An 18,231-nucleotide genomic window follows, 5' to 3' on the forward strand; every position below is an offset into this window, starting at 1 on the left:
AAATTTATGATTTATGTACTCGACGATATTTTTATCAATAGTTAAAAACAAATAATTTTAATAATACAATTATATATATATATATATATATAAATTTTATTATATCACTTGTATCATGTATCGATACCTTATATCACTCCGAATGACAATACTTTCTTTATTTTCGACACTTGTTTATGCGCAACATTTATAAACAACAATTTTTACTGACATATAACTATCTCATAAGAATTATCTAACATTTATTTCTTAGCACGTAAAAATTTACAAAATTTATTTTGAGTACGCTAAAAAATATTTTGTTTAAAACGATAAGAGTCTAAAAGATATATCAAACTGCGTATATTTCATAATTCTGTCGTTCGAAATGATAACGATTCTTGAACGTGAAAGAAATATAATTATAAAAAAAAAGGAAGGAAAAGAAATGAAAAAAAATGCATTGCCCTTCTTTCATGAATTCTCCTTCTCGCTTAATCGCTTCATTTTCTCAATCCTATAATAGCATGAATAGCATTTGTATTAGCGTTGTATTATACGTCGATGAAGCAATATGGATAACTCGGCCGCCTCGTCATAAGTCGATCCTCTCTCATTGGCTGTTTCTTGGAATAGTTCAAAAGGTCCTTTTACCAGCAGTACTCTGGCTAGAACCAAGGTAAGCAGCACGTACAGAGTATGGACTGCGAAAGAGCAACGTTAAAATGCCGATGGCTCTCCCCACTTTTCTCTATTTCTGTCTGTCTCTGCCTCTGTCTCTACCTTCGTCTCTCTCTCTCTCTCTCTCTCTCTCTATCTTTTTATTTTTTTCACTCTTAGAAAATAAAGAGGACACGGAAAAGAAAGATTCTCGTGAATTGAGTTAAGTAATAAAGGATGAATATTCGAAGTGATCCAGGTAAAATAATGAAGAAATGGAAGAAGTAAATAAGTGAAGAGATTGCTAGAGAGAACGAAAATGACAGAGAAAGAAATAAAGAAAGAGAGAAGAGATTGGCGAATCTCGGAGAAGGAGTCGTGTACAGTTAGCAAAGACTAACTCGAACAGCTCCACCTTCAACGATGAAGTACCGAACAATTCTACGAGCACGATACAGATCGTTTTATTCTATTAGAAGCAAAATCCATCAAGTCCAACGATTTCCTTTTTTATCATTTCAATGCTTACCTGAAGAAAGAACAATCGACTTACTTCAACAGTCAATTTATCGAAGTCCAAGTCACTCTTCCTTTCGCTGAAACTTTTCAAGGTTTTTTATTTAAATGTTGTCATTCGTGCAGAACAAGTATATCATAATTAAACTGTTAAATCTTGATCGTATTTATCGCGGAAGTGATCGCGTAATTACGTAAGAAGAACTTATCTTTATTTTATCGATTTACCATGAACGAACGAATTAATCATTTTCTCCCTTCGTCCGTCGTATAAAACGAACGTTAACTTAAGTACTTATTTATTCGCTTTTTCGAACGTTGATTAATAAAAATGACGTGCCAGGCTGATTATGTCACAGTGAGTTAACGAAGCGTAAGTGCGTTTATAATGGAACGGCTTCGTACGGTGGTAGGTCGTGTGCTAAATACGAGAATACGTCGAAGGAGAAAGGACGAGCGTGTCAAAAAGAGAAAGAGAGATAGATAAATAGAGATAGAGATAGAGAGAAGTTGCATAGACGCGGATGCACTTTTAGAAGTACGATGAACCATGAGGAAGAAACTAGAAAGGCGTGGGATAGAGGTATATAAATCTGCTTGCATAAAGATTATCGTGTAAGATCTCTTCTTTGCGACTAGCCGACATTTTCGCGATCAACTCTTGTAATTCTCAGACCCTGGGAATTCTCTCGTGAACGTGAATATCTATCTATATATATATGTGTGTGTGTATGTGAGTGTGTGTATGTGTGTGTGTATGTGTGTGTGTGTATACATATATGTATGTCTTGTGTCTAGTTACGTTCGTATAAATACATAATATCGTAAATGAACGAGAATGTGTTTCGTATGCCGGTTAACCCACTTCTCACGACGCCACACACCTTTTACGCATGAGACCAGATCACCTTTTAAACGTGTAAACGCTCGCTTATGTGTACAGTAACACACAACATATACTGATACACTCGTAAAATTCTTCTTTCGTGCTAATTAACGTAACGAAAAAGTACAAAAAAAAGAGAACAACTATTACATTCTCTGAACGTTGAGGAAATCCGAATTAGCAAACTTCCTTTATAACATCATGTAACTTTAAAGTGACGTACTTATGTTTATATCTTTTAATTTTTCATTTCATTTCATTCCTACACATTTAATTTTTTTTATTGTATAAATTGTATTTAATACCCAGTACAAGTAATATCATGTAGTTTTGTTTATAGACACGACGAAAATAAAAAAGAAAACAAGAAAATTGAATTATAAGAGATTAATTCTTTATAAAATGTAACTTTGAAGTTATGTGCTTATATTAAATTTTATTTCATTTTATCTTGAAAAACTTAATGTTCAAATATTAAGTCATACTTAATATTAGTATAAGACTAATGCTATAAAATTTCTCATTATATAATTCTGTTTGTAGATATGACAAAAATCTCGATTATAGAGGATTAACTATTTATACCTTTGTGTAACTTTAAAATTATATACTTAGTTATATATATCCGTATTTTTAAAAAATTTTCTTTCGTTTTATCAATAAAAACTATATTGCTACTTTATAACCAAATCTCCTAATAGTTTTAAATAATGTAAGCAATACTATTTTATAAATTTTACGTGATATAATTTTTATTAGAATAGAAGAAAAAAATTGAGTAATAAAAAGAGTTAACGTAAAAAAAATATATAAAGATGATAAGAAAGTGAACTTAGATAAAATTAATTCGTTCTCGTTAAAGAAAACCAAGTTAAATGTGTTCGACTCGATGAAATGTCGAAATTCAATTTATCGCCGTAGTCATCGATAAATTATCCAATTAGAGCGAATCGTTTTTCAGCGTGTATTCGGTACCCTTTTTGCGAGACAACGATTCTCTCTTCTCGATTCTCGCTAACACTGGGCACGCCCCTTTCTTTTTTTATTTGATTTTCGATTCTGCACGCCCCAAGAGCAAATCTTTCGTGTAATTTCCAATATTTCCGTATAGCCTCGATCGAACATGTGTCCTCGGCGGTTTCGATTTCACGGGGATCTTTTATCGACGACTGGTACGTTATAGTACGAATTTTCAAAGTGTGAAAAGGGTTGCTGCCGTTAAAATTATATCGACATAATTTTTTTTTAGGAAAAGGGTAGTCCCGAATATCGTAGGGTCTTCAAATACATCGAAATGCGACGAATGTATGAAACGAAAAAATTTATTTTCTTCTGACGTTCCATCTCCTTCGTAAATTTTTACGATTAAATCTAAGTACATATCATATTGTAGACTGCAATATTATGGAAATTTTCTCATCATATTAAAATAAATGCACTTGATCAGTATGTTCGTAATCATTAGTATGAAATTAATCATGATCAGTTAAGTGCCATTTGAAGGGAAATGTTGTAAACAAGTTATATGATGTTAATTGTTTCTGAGAAAGCGCGAAAGTCTACGCTAGAGTGATCATGTTTAAGCGACCGTCTCTAATTGTGAAAAAGAAACATTTCTCCAAGGAAGCAAATAGAAAATATCGACGTAACAGGAAATAATGTACAAATAATATATACGTTCTAATAACATTCGTATCCAATAATATCACGTCTATATTTATACGACAAGTTTTCTTTACCTGTACGCAAAAATTATATTATACTCCATCCTAACCCTGACATTGGACTGTAAGTTCTCGTCTCAATGATATAGCGGAAACATTTCTTTTACTTTCTCCGGGACAACTAATTTACCTAAAGTCGTTAAACGAGAAATCGTACGAGAAAGAAAACTCGCTACATCCAATAATCTAACAAAACCGCATGAACTTTTCTCGAAAGTAGTTTTGTCGTTTCGTTTGGACATAAAAGTAAATTGCATAGAAAAAAAGAAAAGACAAAAAGAAAAAACAAAAAAGAAAAAAAATGTAACCTCATCGATTTCACGTTACAAAATGGCTATAACTCGAACGAAATATTTTAAAATACGAATGGAGGAATAAAAATAAAAAAAAAAGAGAAAAAATAATCCTATCGAAACTGTCGAAGGAATTATCATATGGATTTTAGCGATAATTTTACTGTAATATTTTTCAGAAAAAAAAGAAAAGAAAAGAAAGGAAAAAAAGTAGCTGCGATCGATTCAACAGGGAAAAGAGCGCGAATCGACGTGAAAAAAGGGTCGACGGTGATTTGCACCACCAGCGCGAGAAGTTCTGTTTGTTCTCATTGAAGAAATTATTGACAGTGCACTCAGAATAGCGTGAATATGTCATGATAACAAATCGTTAAGCAAACAGACCACACGTGGGTCCTGATATATTTTTCGTTCCTATATACGTCACCTCGGTGTCTTTTATATTGTTCGTGACGGTTCAAAGAGACACGATTAATCGAAGCTACACACGACGGGGATGTAAAGATAGAATTATTAAAATTCATAAGCCACGATTTTCCAATTTTTTATTAAATTACTTGTCTTACGTAATTGACAACATGATCGATGGACGTTTACACGTTTTCTTCGTCACCGGTATGCCCTATCTTTCTGTTGATCCCTTTACACACTTTAACTTCGAATTCGTGAAAGAAATCTATTATAATTTTCTAATTCGATATCTTCTTCGAAATCAATAAGAAAGTTCCATACTAAAATTTTCTAATGAAATATCTATATTATATATGTGTGTGTGTGTGTATTTTGGTGTGTGTGTGTGTGTGTGTGTGTATAAATATATAACGTTTTCAAATTTGTATTCTTCAAAAGATATGAATTATCAGGTGTTTCCTAATATAAGTCTTTCGCAAGTAGAAATGACATGAAATCTGTTTGATCAACCAAATTTGCAATTCGACATCATTCTTACGTCGTATGACATCGTCAGACTGATGGTTTCTATAGCAATGTCATAGGTATTATCAACTGATTAGCGGATGCGACATATGGTCGTAGTTGGCTTTATTAGATTACCTGCCACTTATGCTTTAGTTACACATTGAACGTCGCGATCGAATCGAGATCTTTTGAAAGTGCAAATTTCTATATATAGACAAAACTCTCATTTTTTCTTTCAGGTGAGTTAACAAACACTAATTGATCTATTACAAAACTTACAAAGTAGATTTCTACAAGAATAGACTTGCGGTCTTATAAAATTCGTTCTTGTAATAACACCTTCCCCTGATGATATGCAATCCTTTATGCTGTGGAGCTAATCTGGCATTAATTCTTAGAAAATATAATCTACAAAATATTATATAAAACGTTAAAAAACGATATATGTTTATAAAAAAAAAAAAAAAAAAAAAAAAAAAAAAGGAATAAAGAAAAGATGATATAATTTCTAAGACATAAGTGATAGATTTATCCTACTCGATTAAACTAATTGAAAAAAATTTTGTAGAAAATCTTTTAGATCATAAGCATGTATACAAAGGATACGTATGATAGATTTGATCTGTAAAAACGAGACAAGGTGAACTATGAAAGACTCCGAGACAGAAAACAACAGAAACGAAACATGAAATTCTCCGTAACTATGGCTCGAGATAAATCATTTTGTTTTCTCGATAGACAGACTTAAAAAGAAGGGCTCGGTTGTACGCGAAATCTCAAAGCGGTGTAATCACCCTAAAAACCTCTAATCTTCTAACAAGGCAGCTACATACTTCTCTGTCTCTTTCATTTTCTCTCTCTCTCTCTCTCTCTCTCTCTCTCTCTTTCTATCTATTTCTCTCTCATTCTCTCTTTTCTTTTTCTCTATGGCACGCGTCTAATGCATATAGAGAAAAGTGGGGGTAAGGGAGAGAAAATGGGAGGAGTGAAGAGAAGAGAGAGGGACGAAGGGAGAGGAATGTTAGGTACCCCTCCGCAGTGATTATGGGGTGAACTCTTGGTACGGTGCCCCATAGATGGTGGCTGTCGAGTCTCGTGGAGGGGGCGAAATACCCCCGGGACGGTATATATGCTCTAAGAGCCCCTTCCCACATGCACAGTACCAAATTGTACCCCGCCTAGTCCGCTCGTTCGATTCTTATTTTCGCTTTTACGTTCTTTCTTATTCTCTTATTCATCTCTTTCGACGTTTGATTATGACGTGATGAATACGTACGATTGCGAATATTAATACAATATTTGAAATTTTATTTGAATTCAATTGTGATTCTGTGTGATCGTTCGTGAAATATTTTCTGTTTTCCAAAGGATAATTCATTTCTACTGTCACCTTCGATAATACGCTCAAGGTATACGGAAGAAAGAACGAGCCTATTTCTTTGAAATATAAAATGAAAACTTTCAAGTGTATAATTGTTTAATAAAGTAACGAAAAATAAAAGAAAAAGAAACTTACTCGTCCGTTGCTCGATTATCACGTAAGCGTGATTATCTTCGTGTTATAGTGAATCTCCGTGATGTCATCGGAATATTCATTCTGTAGCGAGGGAGGCTTTGACGAACTGTCCAGTTCATCCGACTCCGGCTTTGACGTTAGCTTCGAGTCTCCGAAACACGAATTATCCGCGGATGGTCTCTTTCCACCTGTGAAAGAAGAAAAACGGAAGAAAACTCGGAATACTCGATGTAAAAGTCCCACTCAGGTAAATATTTTTAAACAATGATTCTAAATTGCCTCTATAAACTTTTTGAACTATTACTTATTTACCAATCGTATCAATGAATTTCTCTATTTTATCACAATTAATTTTCGTATCATTTTAAAAATTAAAAAAACGTAAATCCTTAAGATATTACCTGACAAAAAAGAACAAGAGAAAGATGCGAATGATAAAAGATAAAATAAAATAAAATAAAATAACAAGAAATAGAAAAATGAATAAACAAGTGAAAGAATCCTATTTTCTTTGATACTTTAGGTACTCAGATTGAAAAGGAATCGTCGGATAAAGGCGAACGATCGAGAACGGCACAGAATGCACACGCTGAACGATGCACTAGAGAGACTAAGAATGGCTTTACCTACATTTCCTGAAGACACCAAGTTGACAAAGATCGAGACCCTTCGGTTCGCTCACAATTATATATGGGCTCTCTCTCAAACATTAGGAAACTCTGAGAGTGGCGAAGTAACCGTTAATGTCGGCAATGTAACAGTCAGCATCAGCGAGAACGGTAACATGATCACGTCTTCGACCGGAAGCTGTGCTGTAGCTGCACAAAAACGACTTGGACCGAGTCACCCAACAACATTTCCTTATCCTCAGGAAAGATTCGTGCCGGAATGGCAAGAATATGATTGCTATAGCGATCAAAGTGTCAGTCCACCGATACCACAACAATATCAACCGTGTTACGAGCAAAGGATGTATCCACATCATCAAATTCATCAGCCACATCATCACATGACTCATCACAACAGCATGTATCAGTGCCTTTAAGATTTGGACATCGTATCGTATCGTCTGTTTTCTTCCGTGTTAGATTTTCATGCAACGAAATAGCAGACGAAATCCTTTGATCTATCTGTGCCATCGACATCGAATTTATTTTTATTGTATGTATCGAGCCATTATTCGTATTTGAATATTTTGAGTACTAGGATGGTTCTACCGGTCATGTGTTCTCTTTGCGCGAACTTTTTATCGCGTAATAATAATACCAAAGTGTTTGCTACGTTTCGATAAATTTAATCGAGAGGGAGAAAAAAAAGAGAGAGAGAGAGAGAAAGAAAGAAAAAGAAAGAGAGAATTTACCGTAGAGTATCGTCGGTATATATTTACGATGCAATAACGAAAACGTTTGGAAGAAATGCGATGGAGAAATTATTTTCTTACTGTTGCGATCGTTTTGCAATTTTGAACGAACAGTTAATTGAAAATCAATGAGTAATAATAAAAATTTATTACGTACGAAAGTACAAAACTCAGCGATAAGTATTATCGTATTTCTTCTCCTTCGTAACTATTATCAGTATAACCGGTTTAATCGAGAGACTTCAAGTCGATAGTCGATTAGAAGTCGTAGAAGAAAAAAAATCAAAGAACAATACTAAAAGGTTATCGTTATCTACTTTGTAAGAGAGTAATCTATTTAAATTGAATTTAGAACGCTTAAGCTAATTATAAGTTAATCATTATTACACACATACCGTCATTATCAACAGTCTCTTCTAAATCCTTCGGTCTCGATAGTTCCGAATTATAATTTTTATCGGATTTCTTTCATAGATACATATTTACACGCGTTCCTCATTGTTCTAGTCATCGATGTTTTTAATTTGATCTCGAACGCTTGATCTCATTTTATCCGTAACGTAAGTCATGATAAAGATCAAATTTTTAATTTTATTTTATATTAATTAGATATAAAATAACGTTTTCCCCACACCAGTGCTCTTATCTTAATACGGAATTTTATCCATTCAGGGAATATATATTGTACAGACTTTATACTTACATCAATAAATCATATTTTACATATATACATACCTACATATTATTATTGTTATCCTTCATTTAACGATACGAAATAATCTTCGTCGAATTGGCTAAGGAACCACTTTGCAGGAATGAAATCGCTTCCTATTTGGAATGAAAGAACACGTGCCGCGGCACGTGTCCTTTAGAAGAACGAGCATGGGGCAGATGTATCACAAATCGTTCCTGAGATTACACCTACCTAACTAATCCAACGGATTACATTAGGAACGTGACTTTGAAATACTTAGAAAACATAACAATTGAAAAACAGATTTTCCTACCGCAAAATCATCTATGATATTCCCTAACAAAATGACATTCGTAATAATTCATAATAAAATGTATAAATCGAAACTGGTAGCGACTATGCAAAACTCGAAGAATATCCATTTGTATTCAGAAAATAGGAACTGCAACGTTAGACCATTATTTCCATAATAAAAGTAAGTAGGCGTCACCCACTTTGTGATCCAAATGGCAAGTGTTAGAAAAATAAATAACTGAATAGGAATACTTCATCGGAACGGAAAAGTCAACCCAAGAGAGTGGCTTTATCAAAACATTCGTGAAAAGGACAGTATCGAAGGAAAATATTTTGCTTCGATCTTGCAAATGTACGTTTCTCTAACGTCGAATAATATAATAGAGAATTATTGAAAAATGTTAAAACAACACTTGTTAATTGAATCTGACGGTGCCATCCGAACAAACAAAAATGAAAAACAATTTTTAAGTAACAGAAGAACGGTAGAAAGCTTGTCATTAATTCTTATCGTCATAGCCATTTTTAATTTTGATAATTTGTCAAAATAACATCCCGCTTGTGTAAATTTGAGTGTAATTAGAAATACATTTTACAGGTAATTTGCTAGTTATACATCATAGAAATTCGTCACGTAGTTTAACATTCGATCAATAATTTCGTATAGAGAGAAAGGCAGAAAAAGAGAAAGAGAGAGAAAAGTTATTTGCAAACAGCTCGCAAGCTGCGACGAATCCGTTAGCATGCTCGATCGTTTCCCCAAATCTTGCCAATAATGGTAATGCTTCAATAGAACCATTATGTCGACGATATATCACTGTGTGCATAACGCGACAGAAGGTTCAGGATCCAGACAGATTCTATTGGGATCTAGGATTTTAGGGGATTCGATCGGTTTTTGTCGATGCTAGTACCCCGCTCCCAATAACCAATCAAATGTTGCCCGAATCACGTTTTTCAACATGCAAACTATAATGATATCGATAAGAATTAATGAAGGAAAAAAAACTGTTACAGTCTGCAATTTTTAAATTAATTTGATAATAGGCAATGAAATAATGTAAAAAAAATTTTTTTTAATATGAAAATATTATCGTACAGCAAAGGTATAAAAAACTTTTTCAGCTTATACAGACAACTCACGGCAAATCGTGATTTCACTTTAATCGACCTTTCGTTGGGTCGTTTCCGTCGAGTGCACATATCGATCGCATGCACGACCGTCATTGTGTTGGGGTGCTGGTCTGTACGGTGACATACTGGTGGCTGACAGCCTTGGCTCCCCCGTTGAGAGAAGAGAGAAAAAGAGAAAGAGAGAGAGAGAGAGAGAGAGAGAGAGAGAAACAGACAGACAGAAAAAGAGAGAGAGAAAGAAAGACTATATAAGAGAAGACAGAAAGAGAGAGGGGGGTTAACTCTCAGCTACGAATTCGAAAACAGCAGAGAGGGGAACGTTTTCCTAATTCACGAAAATTCGTGAAATTACCTTGACCGAATCATTGAGCACTTAATCGAAGATTAATGGCCATGACTGCGAAGCAAGATCGTACCCTGCTGTCAATCGAAAGGAATCCATTCTCTCCGTGAACAAAATTTTGATCTTCGATGATATTTTTAAATAATATTAAATATCTGAAACGCACAATGAAAAAATTTTCGATTATTCGTTTTCGACTCAATTTCTATTCAATAAGAAACTATGAAATTTCATCGGTTACAACGTTATAACCATTAGGTAGTGTAATTTTTTTTTTCTTTTCTTTATCTATTTTTTGTTGTTTTTTTTTTTTTTTTTTTTTTTTTTTAGAAAATAAGAAAGAATAGGGAACGTGTTTACCCTAAAAGACTATCGACAGAGACAGACACAGGCGGCCGACACGAATACGAAATAAAAAGGAGAGAGAACTCGAGAAAGATCTTTCAGCTTCGTATTTCGGCATCTGTTTAGCTCGTGCTACCGTAGCTAGCGTAGAGTGCTGCTTTGCTGTTGGTAGTACATATATGCGTGGGGTAGAAAGACGGCTTTTCATTGTGAATTGGCATTTGCAGGCCTTTGTGCTAAACCACAAACAATGGACATTGGAACAGTGCGTCATGGAACTCGTCCTCTGAGTTTCCTTCTTATCGGATATACATATATATATATATATATATACATTATTAATGAGAATTGGTTATCTAAAATATAAGAAAGCTCTTTTATTTGAAAGTAATTCTTCATCTGAGAAAATTGCTGAAATCTATTAAGGAAAAAAATCAATATCAAGGAAGAATGTCGTACGATCAGACGTCAGAAATGTCACCATTTTCGTCGAAGTTGAAAACACCGAGAAAAGTTGACAGTGACTATCCAAAATACAAGTACTGGAGCCAGAGTACAGAGTACTTTGACTCGCGATAGAAATATAGGGGACAGATGTCTACGGGGGGCAGGTGTACCCCACCGTACGCGTGCCAACCAACCCCCCACTGTGCTGCCATTCAAGACTATAATTTACTTGAAGAATGCCCGGCGTAGCTAGGCATTCATCACGAGATGACGCGAGCTGGTCCCTGCTTCATCGAACCTCCGAATCCTTCGGAGTCGATCGTTCGTCCCCAGCTTGCAAACCATAAGCGATAACACCACGAATTAACGATCGACGTTTACTAGCGTTTCTCTTGATCAATAAAATCTGTCTCTTTTGTTCATTTAGTATTTTCTTTTTTTTTCTTTTTTTTTTTTTTTTTTGGAAAAAGGAAATAAAAAGTAGGCACAAACATACACATACACACACATATACACTGATTACTAAAATATATTAAAGAATTCAATATTAAGAAAAAATATATAATATAAAGAATACAAAATTATTTATACATTTTCTCTCTCTCTCTCTCTCTCTCTCTCTCTCTCTCTCTCTCTCTCTCTCTCTCTCTCTCTCTCTTTCTCTGTCTCTCTGTCTCTATTAAATCTTCTTACATTTCTGAATAACTTCGAATGGTATATGCACGTATTATTAATCGCAATGAGCCGTATCGACGCCCCCGAATCAGACTTTAATCACATACAAGAGCATGGATTAGAGTCTATGTTAGAACCGCCTTGGACAAATCATTGATTTAGCTTCATTGTGGATCGTTCGCGGAAGTACGCGTTTTATTGGGTCTATGGGGTGAGCTTACGTAGGATTACACGCGTGCCTCAAAGCGCATTTGATCTCGAACGGTGAGTCTGTATGCGTTTTATTTGAATCAGGGGTGGAGTTTGTTCCTTATGTGGACTTAACTAAAAAAGAAAAAAAAAAAATATATATATATATAAGACGAAATCGAGATGGAGCAATGTTTACACGAATCTGAATCGAAATAATTTGATCGAATAAATAATAAGAATGAATTAATAAAAATACAAATTCAATGCAAAATCAAAGACTTTTTGAAATTTAAGTAAGTAGTTACCTCGTAAAAATTTGATATCTGAAAGCTTGAAAAAGTGTAATTTTCGTGAAAAGCATTGAAAAGCTAAATGTAACAACGATGAATATAGAATTTCACATTTATTCTCGCATAATCCCCTAAATCGTCGGCGAAGAGTAACTTAATATCATAACTGGGTCGGTTCAAATTGATGAACTAACCGCGAGCCAGCAAATAGTAATTTAATATCGCTAGAGCTTCTCTTTGAGAGTAGACAAAAAAAAGAAAATACTATTGAATGGTAGAATGATTTCACGCAAGCGTTACTCACGTGAATGACGAGACCAATCGTACGCTGCCGTGGCGAAAGGTCGGTCAGTTGCCCGTAAAATTTTAAACTCGCTAAAGAAGGACGTTCGGCGAACTTATGACGGAATAATGAGCGCTCGGACCGTTTAAATACGCGCCATAAATTTCATTCAATGCTACGACCTCTTAAAATCCAAAAGAAAATGTATATATATGTATACATATATATACATATATATGTGTGTGTAACAAAAACATTTGTAAAAATTATACATATAAAATAAAAACTTCCACGGACATGTCAAAATTTCATGTCAACTTTTGATCGTATTACAGATACAAATCATCATGAATGAAAAATAATATAAACGTTCTACAAAATAATTATTCAAGAAGATGGGAAAATATATGCTATGTTATTCCTCCACTTTACACGGTGCCGGTCTCATAAGCAGTCAAGTGGTAATGCCGGTAGCTCGTGCCTCGTGAAGTTTTCTATCCTTCTCATACCCAAGTAAAAATCCCTCGGTTTGTCGTCTCTTCTACCCTCCGTTTCCCCCTTCGGACACTGGCTGGCAGCTCATTAAACACCCACAGCAGCCCTCGGGCAGGGCCGAGCCCTCACCCTGATTTAACTATTGTTCGATTCGTCTGTGTATTACGTACGTGCTCCTTCAAATACATATATAGACACATATATATAGATATACATACATAGTGTACACACATGGTTGATCGTCGTCGACATCAACGATGGCAGCACCTTCAACTGGCGAACGCGTTCGCCATCATCGAGGGACGGCAACTTCGGCCATCTGTCCGTATTTCGATTCGCGCCAACTCCAAAAACCACCTACGAACGCCAGTGGTTCTTAGTTTGATGCACGAAAGAAGAGAGAAAGAGAGAGAGAGAGAGAGAGAGAGAGAGAGAAAGAGAGAACGAGAGAAAGAGAAAAAGAGAAAGGGGGTACGAAAACGAGATTTAGTCGGAGAATGCAGAGGGTACACGTGTCTGTTGAGGTCGCTTCCTCCCTCGGGGTTGATTCGCTAACAAGCTCTCCACTCGAATCGATTCAGTTTCTCTGAATTTTATATAAACTAAGAAAACGTTCACTGAATATCCAAGTTTTTTTAGATTCCTATTGAGACCATGCGAAAATCTAACTTTCGTAAATCATTATGTTATCCAAATAAAATAAAAATAAAAAAGTTTCCCGATATATTAGTATATATTAGTAGAGTATTGCATCTAAAAAACCAGAGGTGACTTTCAAATCTCCTATATAACTCCACTTATAAAAAATTAGCATTACCACGTAATGTCCCTCTTGATACCATGTAACCTCTGCAGAAATAATTTTTTGTACGATAAAAAATTTAGAAATTATTCGAGATGATCAAGTTAGATACCTCACCCGATGTATATATATATATATATATATATATATATATATATATATATATATAAATATCTAAACACGAAAATAAAAGATAATATTATATAAAAGGCAGGTGTATGTATATGAGAGATCTTTCTCTCTCATGATTTATCATTATTATAACTGAAATCGTACTGTTCGTTGTATTGAGCACCACCGGAAGGAAAGAATTGACGTGTCCCGCTACAACCGGTACACCAACTTTGATTGTGATCGTTTCAACCCTAGCATACTCCTCCTTGCTTCTCCACCCCCTTCCCCTCACTCCACATTTCCCCTTCTATTTTCGTCTACCTCACGTTCTAACTCCGCACAAACTCTACGTATACATTATTATTTCATAACAATCGCACCGTAGCTGGTATGATAACTATAGTGTGTATGGTCTATCACGCAATGGCCGTCACGCTTCGAAGGATAAGTCATTGCCTTAACGATAGATTAAAAAAATTTTTTGATATCCATCTCTTTGACGTAAAACTTTTGAAACGAACGATAAATGTTATGTTAAATATAAAAATATGTCTGAATGAAAAACGATCCCGATGACTCGAAGATTCGTCCATTTTAATTAATCTGTTTTTTTTTCCTTTTTTTTTTTTTATGTGAAAGAAACACGATAGGGTGGACGATAGATTCGTCCGTTTGTCCAGTGGTCCGTTTCTACTGTTTGATCATCTGCTAACGAGTTTAATTTCCATTTAACTCTTTACCTTACGTAGCCAAAAAAAAAAAGAAAAAAAAATAGAAGAAAAAAGAAAACGAATCCACTCGACATAAAGCGACTATCTCTATGCATTCGTTTCTATCAATTTCTTGAGACAAGGCATTGAAGTTATCGTTTAGAAAAGTTTTGAAAGTAAACACACTGTACACATGTATTTACATTTGCATAAACATTGTAGATCTTAAAATTCAAAAGAAATTCAAAAATAAAATCAATCGGTTACATTTGTTTCTTGATTTTCACACGAACCTCGAATTTCTCACGTGAGGCTCGAAAACGTTAGGACTTAAACGTTCAAGCGTGTTTTCACGGAAAAATTTTTCCGGAAGGACCACCACGCGGATTATATATCGGCCACACCGAAATTCTCGACGAAGCGTGCGCCCATTTTTCACGCTTGTACTCCCTCTCTCTTTATCTCTCTCTTTCCCTCCCTCTCCCTTTCTCTCTCTCATTCCTTTCTTCCTTTCTCCTCTCTTTCTCTTTCCAAAAGCAATGTTCGGAAAAAAAGAAAAAAAAAGAAAAAAAAATCAAAGCGGTCCCTTTGAAATCCATCACTCTTTGCGGCAAACATCTAAGATACCTACATCGCGGTTAGTCGGTGTTGCAAAGACTAGGATTTTCGCGCTTTTGACCCTTCAAATAGGCCATGATCCACTCGAGACGATATTTTCTTTATTTTTCTACTCTTTTCGAAAAGAAAAGTTATTCCTCGTGCGCTTCTTTGATCTTTTGATCTGTCGATCGCTAACGTGAGACCGACCACGGTGAAATTTTCTGATACTTGGAAGAAAGAGAAAGAAAAAAGAGAAAAATAAAGAAAAAAAAAGAAAGAAAAAAGAGGAAAAGAGGAAACATTTTTTTCTTTACGAATAATCGATTAAAAATCCTTCGAACGAATGGGACCGTCTGCCGGAAGTCCACTTAATCGTTGGTAAAACCTTCGAATAATAAAAAAAGAAAAGAAAAAAAAAAAATAGGAAACCGACCGACTGATCGATCGATTAGTATCACGGCGCTTATTGATCTAACTTTTTTATCAACTCATTGTAAAGTAAAGAAAAAAGAAAAAGGAAACAAAAAAGAAACAGAAGAAAAAATCATAAGCCATGAAACGCAACATCCTCTCGACGAATTTATTCGTACCGCAAAGAATCGGCTTAAGCAGGGAGAAAATAGGAAAATCAAACGACCTCGGTCTATTCCTGACGTCCATAACGAATCGATTTTAATGCATTACAAAAAGTTCGCTTTGGAGGGTGAGTAAGACACGTTTAGACCACCAGCTCCTATAATTTCAAGCTATTTAACCGTTCTAAAGAGATTTATCAGCTCGGTCGGTGTTATTTTTAACAAGAAATCGTATACAATATTTTCTAATATATTTCATTATATTTCGTATATTTAATTTATATTTCATACATTTAATTGTTATAATATTAATTATATCGTAAAAAAATCGTTAAAGAGATTTTTTCTTTTTTTTTTAAATAAATAAATAAAATCACACCTCTCAGCCACGATAATAATCAATGATGTTCTAATACCACTTCGAAGCTAGGGCTTCTGAAACCTGAGGTTACACCTAACAAGATCTAAGTCTAAAGATTTAAGACGTTATATCTGACCACTAAGTCAAAGGCCATCGAGTAAATCATGAAAAAATCAATCGCTATATTAATGATTAAGTACTCCTTATTTATAACTAATTGAAATTATTGGATAAAAATTATAGTATTAGTATTATCCTTCGTAATTATATTTGCGGATACGTTTAAACGGTTTAGAATCGAAGTATCTCCTCGACACTTTCCAACCAATTGCACGAAAAACCCACTACAGGGTAGTTTTCGCATCCACCCGAAATATCGCATTCGGCACGTGCCAGCCACGTGACCGCCTTGATGGCTCTCACATGTGCGCGTTTATGCGCATTTGGCTGCATTTAAAAGGAGCAAGGTGTTCCATGAAAACAACTATCCTTCTTTCGCTGTACTTAGAATGAAATAACGTTGTTCGAAAAGATAACAACAATAAAATAATAATCGGATCGTTCCATAGGAAGTCGCGTGCTAACTCAAGTAGCTTAGAGGACACTAAAAAAAGATGATACGAGTAAAGAAGATTATGGTTTTTCTTTTTTTTTATATGAAAAGATATCAAGCATTTTTAAATGAAAATGGTTAACAAAGAATCCTAGGAAAAAAAAAAGAATTAAAATTTGTTCCATGTCATTATCATAGTTCAAATTAAACTTTGAAATTATTATAATTTAAATCTTACTTTAGAAATGATCGAACAATCTGCTTTTTATGCTCGCATAATTTTTAACATTCCAGAATTATTCCCGTAAGTATCCATTTATCATCATTGATCATTTACAGGAGTTTAATCTATTTAAAGTAAAAGTTAAAAGAATTATTACTATATTATGACAGTGATCACGTGTTAACCGTTCGAGTAACTTGAAGTTTTTAAATGAAAATGATTAAAAAAAAATCGTTTAAATATATATTAATAATCTTTAAAATATATATCGTTAAAATTGTTTTTTATACTCGCGTGATTTATAATAACGATCTCAAAAGTTTTCCCACAATTACCACCCACTTCCATCACCGATCAATCTTACATGGGCTTGATCCTTAATCGTAGAGAGAAAAAAGTTAGAACACTGTGGGCATCGTGATGGTGGTCGCGTGCATGATCCATCGACGCACGTGATTCCTGATGTGCGATCGGAAGGGAAAACGCCTTTCGACGAGCCTACTGAGAAATTGATAGCTCAACCGAGTTCACACCACCGACACGTGCTCTACGACTTGGCTGTAAAAGTGCCCTCGTAATTGAGATATCATGATCGCTTTCACGCCAACGACAGATTCTTAAACTAATTCCGTGACGAAGACACGTGCCAACGGAATGTAAGTACACGTGCTTCTATTACAAATCCTCTTTTAACCACGAGATTTATTCAAAATTATCTTTTGTATAACTTTTATTTTTTTCTATCTTACATTAAATCTTTTTATGAATTACACAAAAGCGTTATCTTCTATATTAATAGATATAGATAGGACAAATTTAAAATGCAAAAAAAAAAAGAAAAAAAGAAAGATATTCGTTCAACCATTTAACGATTAAACTTTAAAAATTTTTCAAGTACTTCAAATAATAAAACAATATTGATTAAAGTCCAGAAAAATTTATTTGGACGTAGATTATATAAATAGTCAAGCTATTTAATCGTGATCAATCATTACCCAATCGTTTCGAAAAGAAGTGAAAAACGAAAGCGACGCTCTGCGGCTAAACGGCAAACATTACATGTCGTCCCGATGTGCGATATCAACCACGACACGTGCCGTTCTCCGACGCTTGTCACCGAACGCCCACGCGTGCTAATATTTGCGTGATAAATTCTCTCCTCTTCTTCGATGTATTTTCTACGGAGTGTAAACTCATCGATAATCGGAGAACCCGATACAAGAACCCGATCAACTAAAAAACAGGTTGT

General features: G+C 34.6%; 1 protein-coding gene and 1 long non-coding RNA gene across 4 annotated transcripts; one reads left to right on the forward strand and one right to left on the reverse strand.

Moving 5' to 3' along the window:
• Positions 1-1,173: 1,173 nt before the first annotated feature.
• LOC124948310 lies at positions 1,174-17,461 on the reverse strand. Its single transcript, XR_007100644.1, has 3 exons — positions 17,347-17,461; positions 6,493-6,680; positions 1,174-1,241 (listed from the first exon to the last, which is right to left on the reverse strand). It is a non-coding gene; the product is annotated as an uncharacterized LOC124948310 (long non-coding RNA).
• Positions 5,147-8,568, forward strand: LOC124948309 (basic helix-loop-helix neural transcription factor TAP). 3 transcript variants are annotated; one of them, XM_047491747.1, is made up of 3 exons: positions 5,147-5,215; positions 6,542-6,739; positions 7,016-8,568. In XM_047491747.1, the coding sequence occupies exons 2-3, from the start codon at positions 6,554-6,556 to the stop codon at positions 7,535-7,537; spliced, it is 708 nt and encodes a 235-aa protein (XP_047347703.1). In that variant the 5' UTR covers positions 5,147-5,215; positions 6,542-6,553; the 3' UTR covers positions 7,538-8,568. The 3 variants fall into 3 exon arrangements, with proteins under 3 accessions (XP_047347703.1, XP_047347702.1, XP_047347700.1); XM_047491746.1 differs by lacking the exon at positions 5,147-5,215 and adding an exon at positions 5,822-6,385 and having other exon boundaries at positions 6,520-6,739; XM_047491744.1 differs by lacking the exon at positions 5,147-5,215 and adding an exon at positions 5,822-6,385.
• Positions 17,462-18,231: the final 770 nt, after the last annotated feature.

This window comes from Vespa velutina, chromosome 4, assembly GCF_912470025.1.
Source record: "Vespa velutina chromosome 4, iVesVel2.1, whole genome shotgun sequence".
NCBI classification, from domain to species: Eukaryota; Metazoa; Arthropoda; class Insecta; order Hymenoptera; family Vespidae; genus Vespa; species Vespa velutina.

Bases quoted from the DNA above. Each gene is read 5' to 3' on its own strand.
- LOC124948309 (XM_047491747.1), top strand. From the start codon at position 6,554: ATGTCATCGGAATATTCATTCTGTAGCGAGGGAGGCTTTGACGAACTG. The intron at 6,740-7,015 runs GTAAATATTTTT...TTGATACTTTAG, and splicing joins GATGTAAAAGTCCCACTCAG to GTACTCAGATTGAAAAGGAA.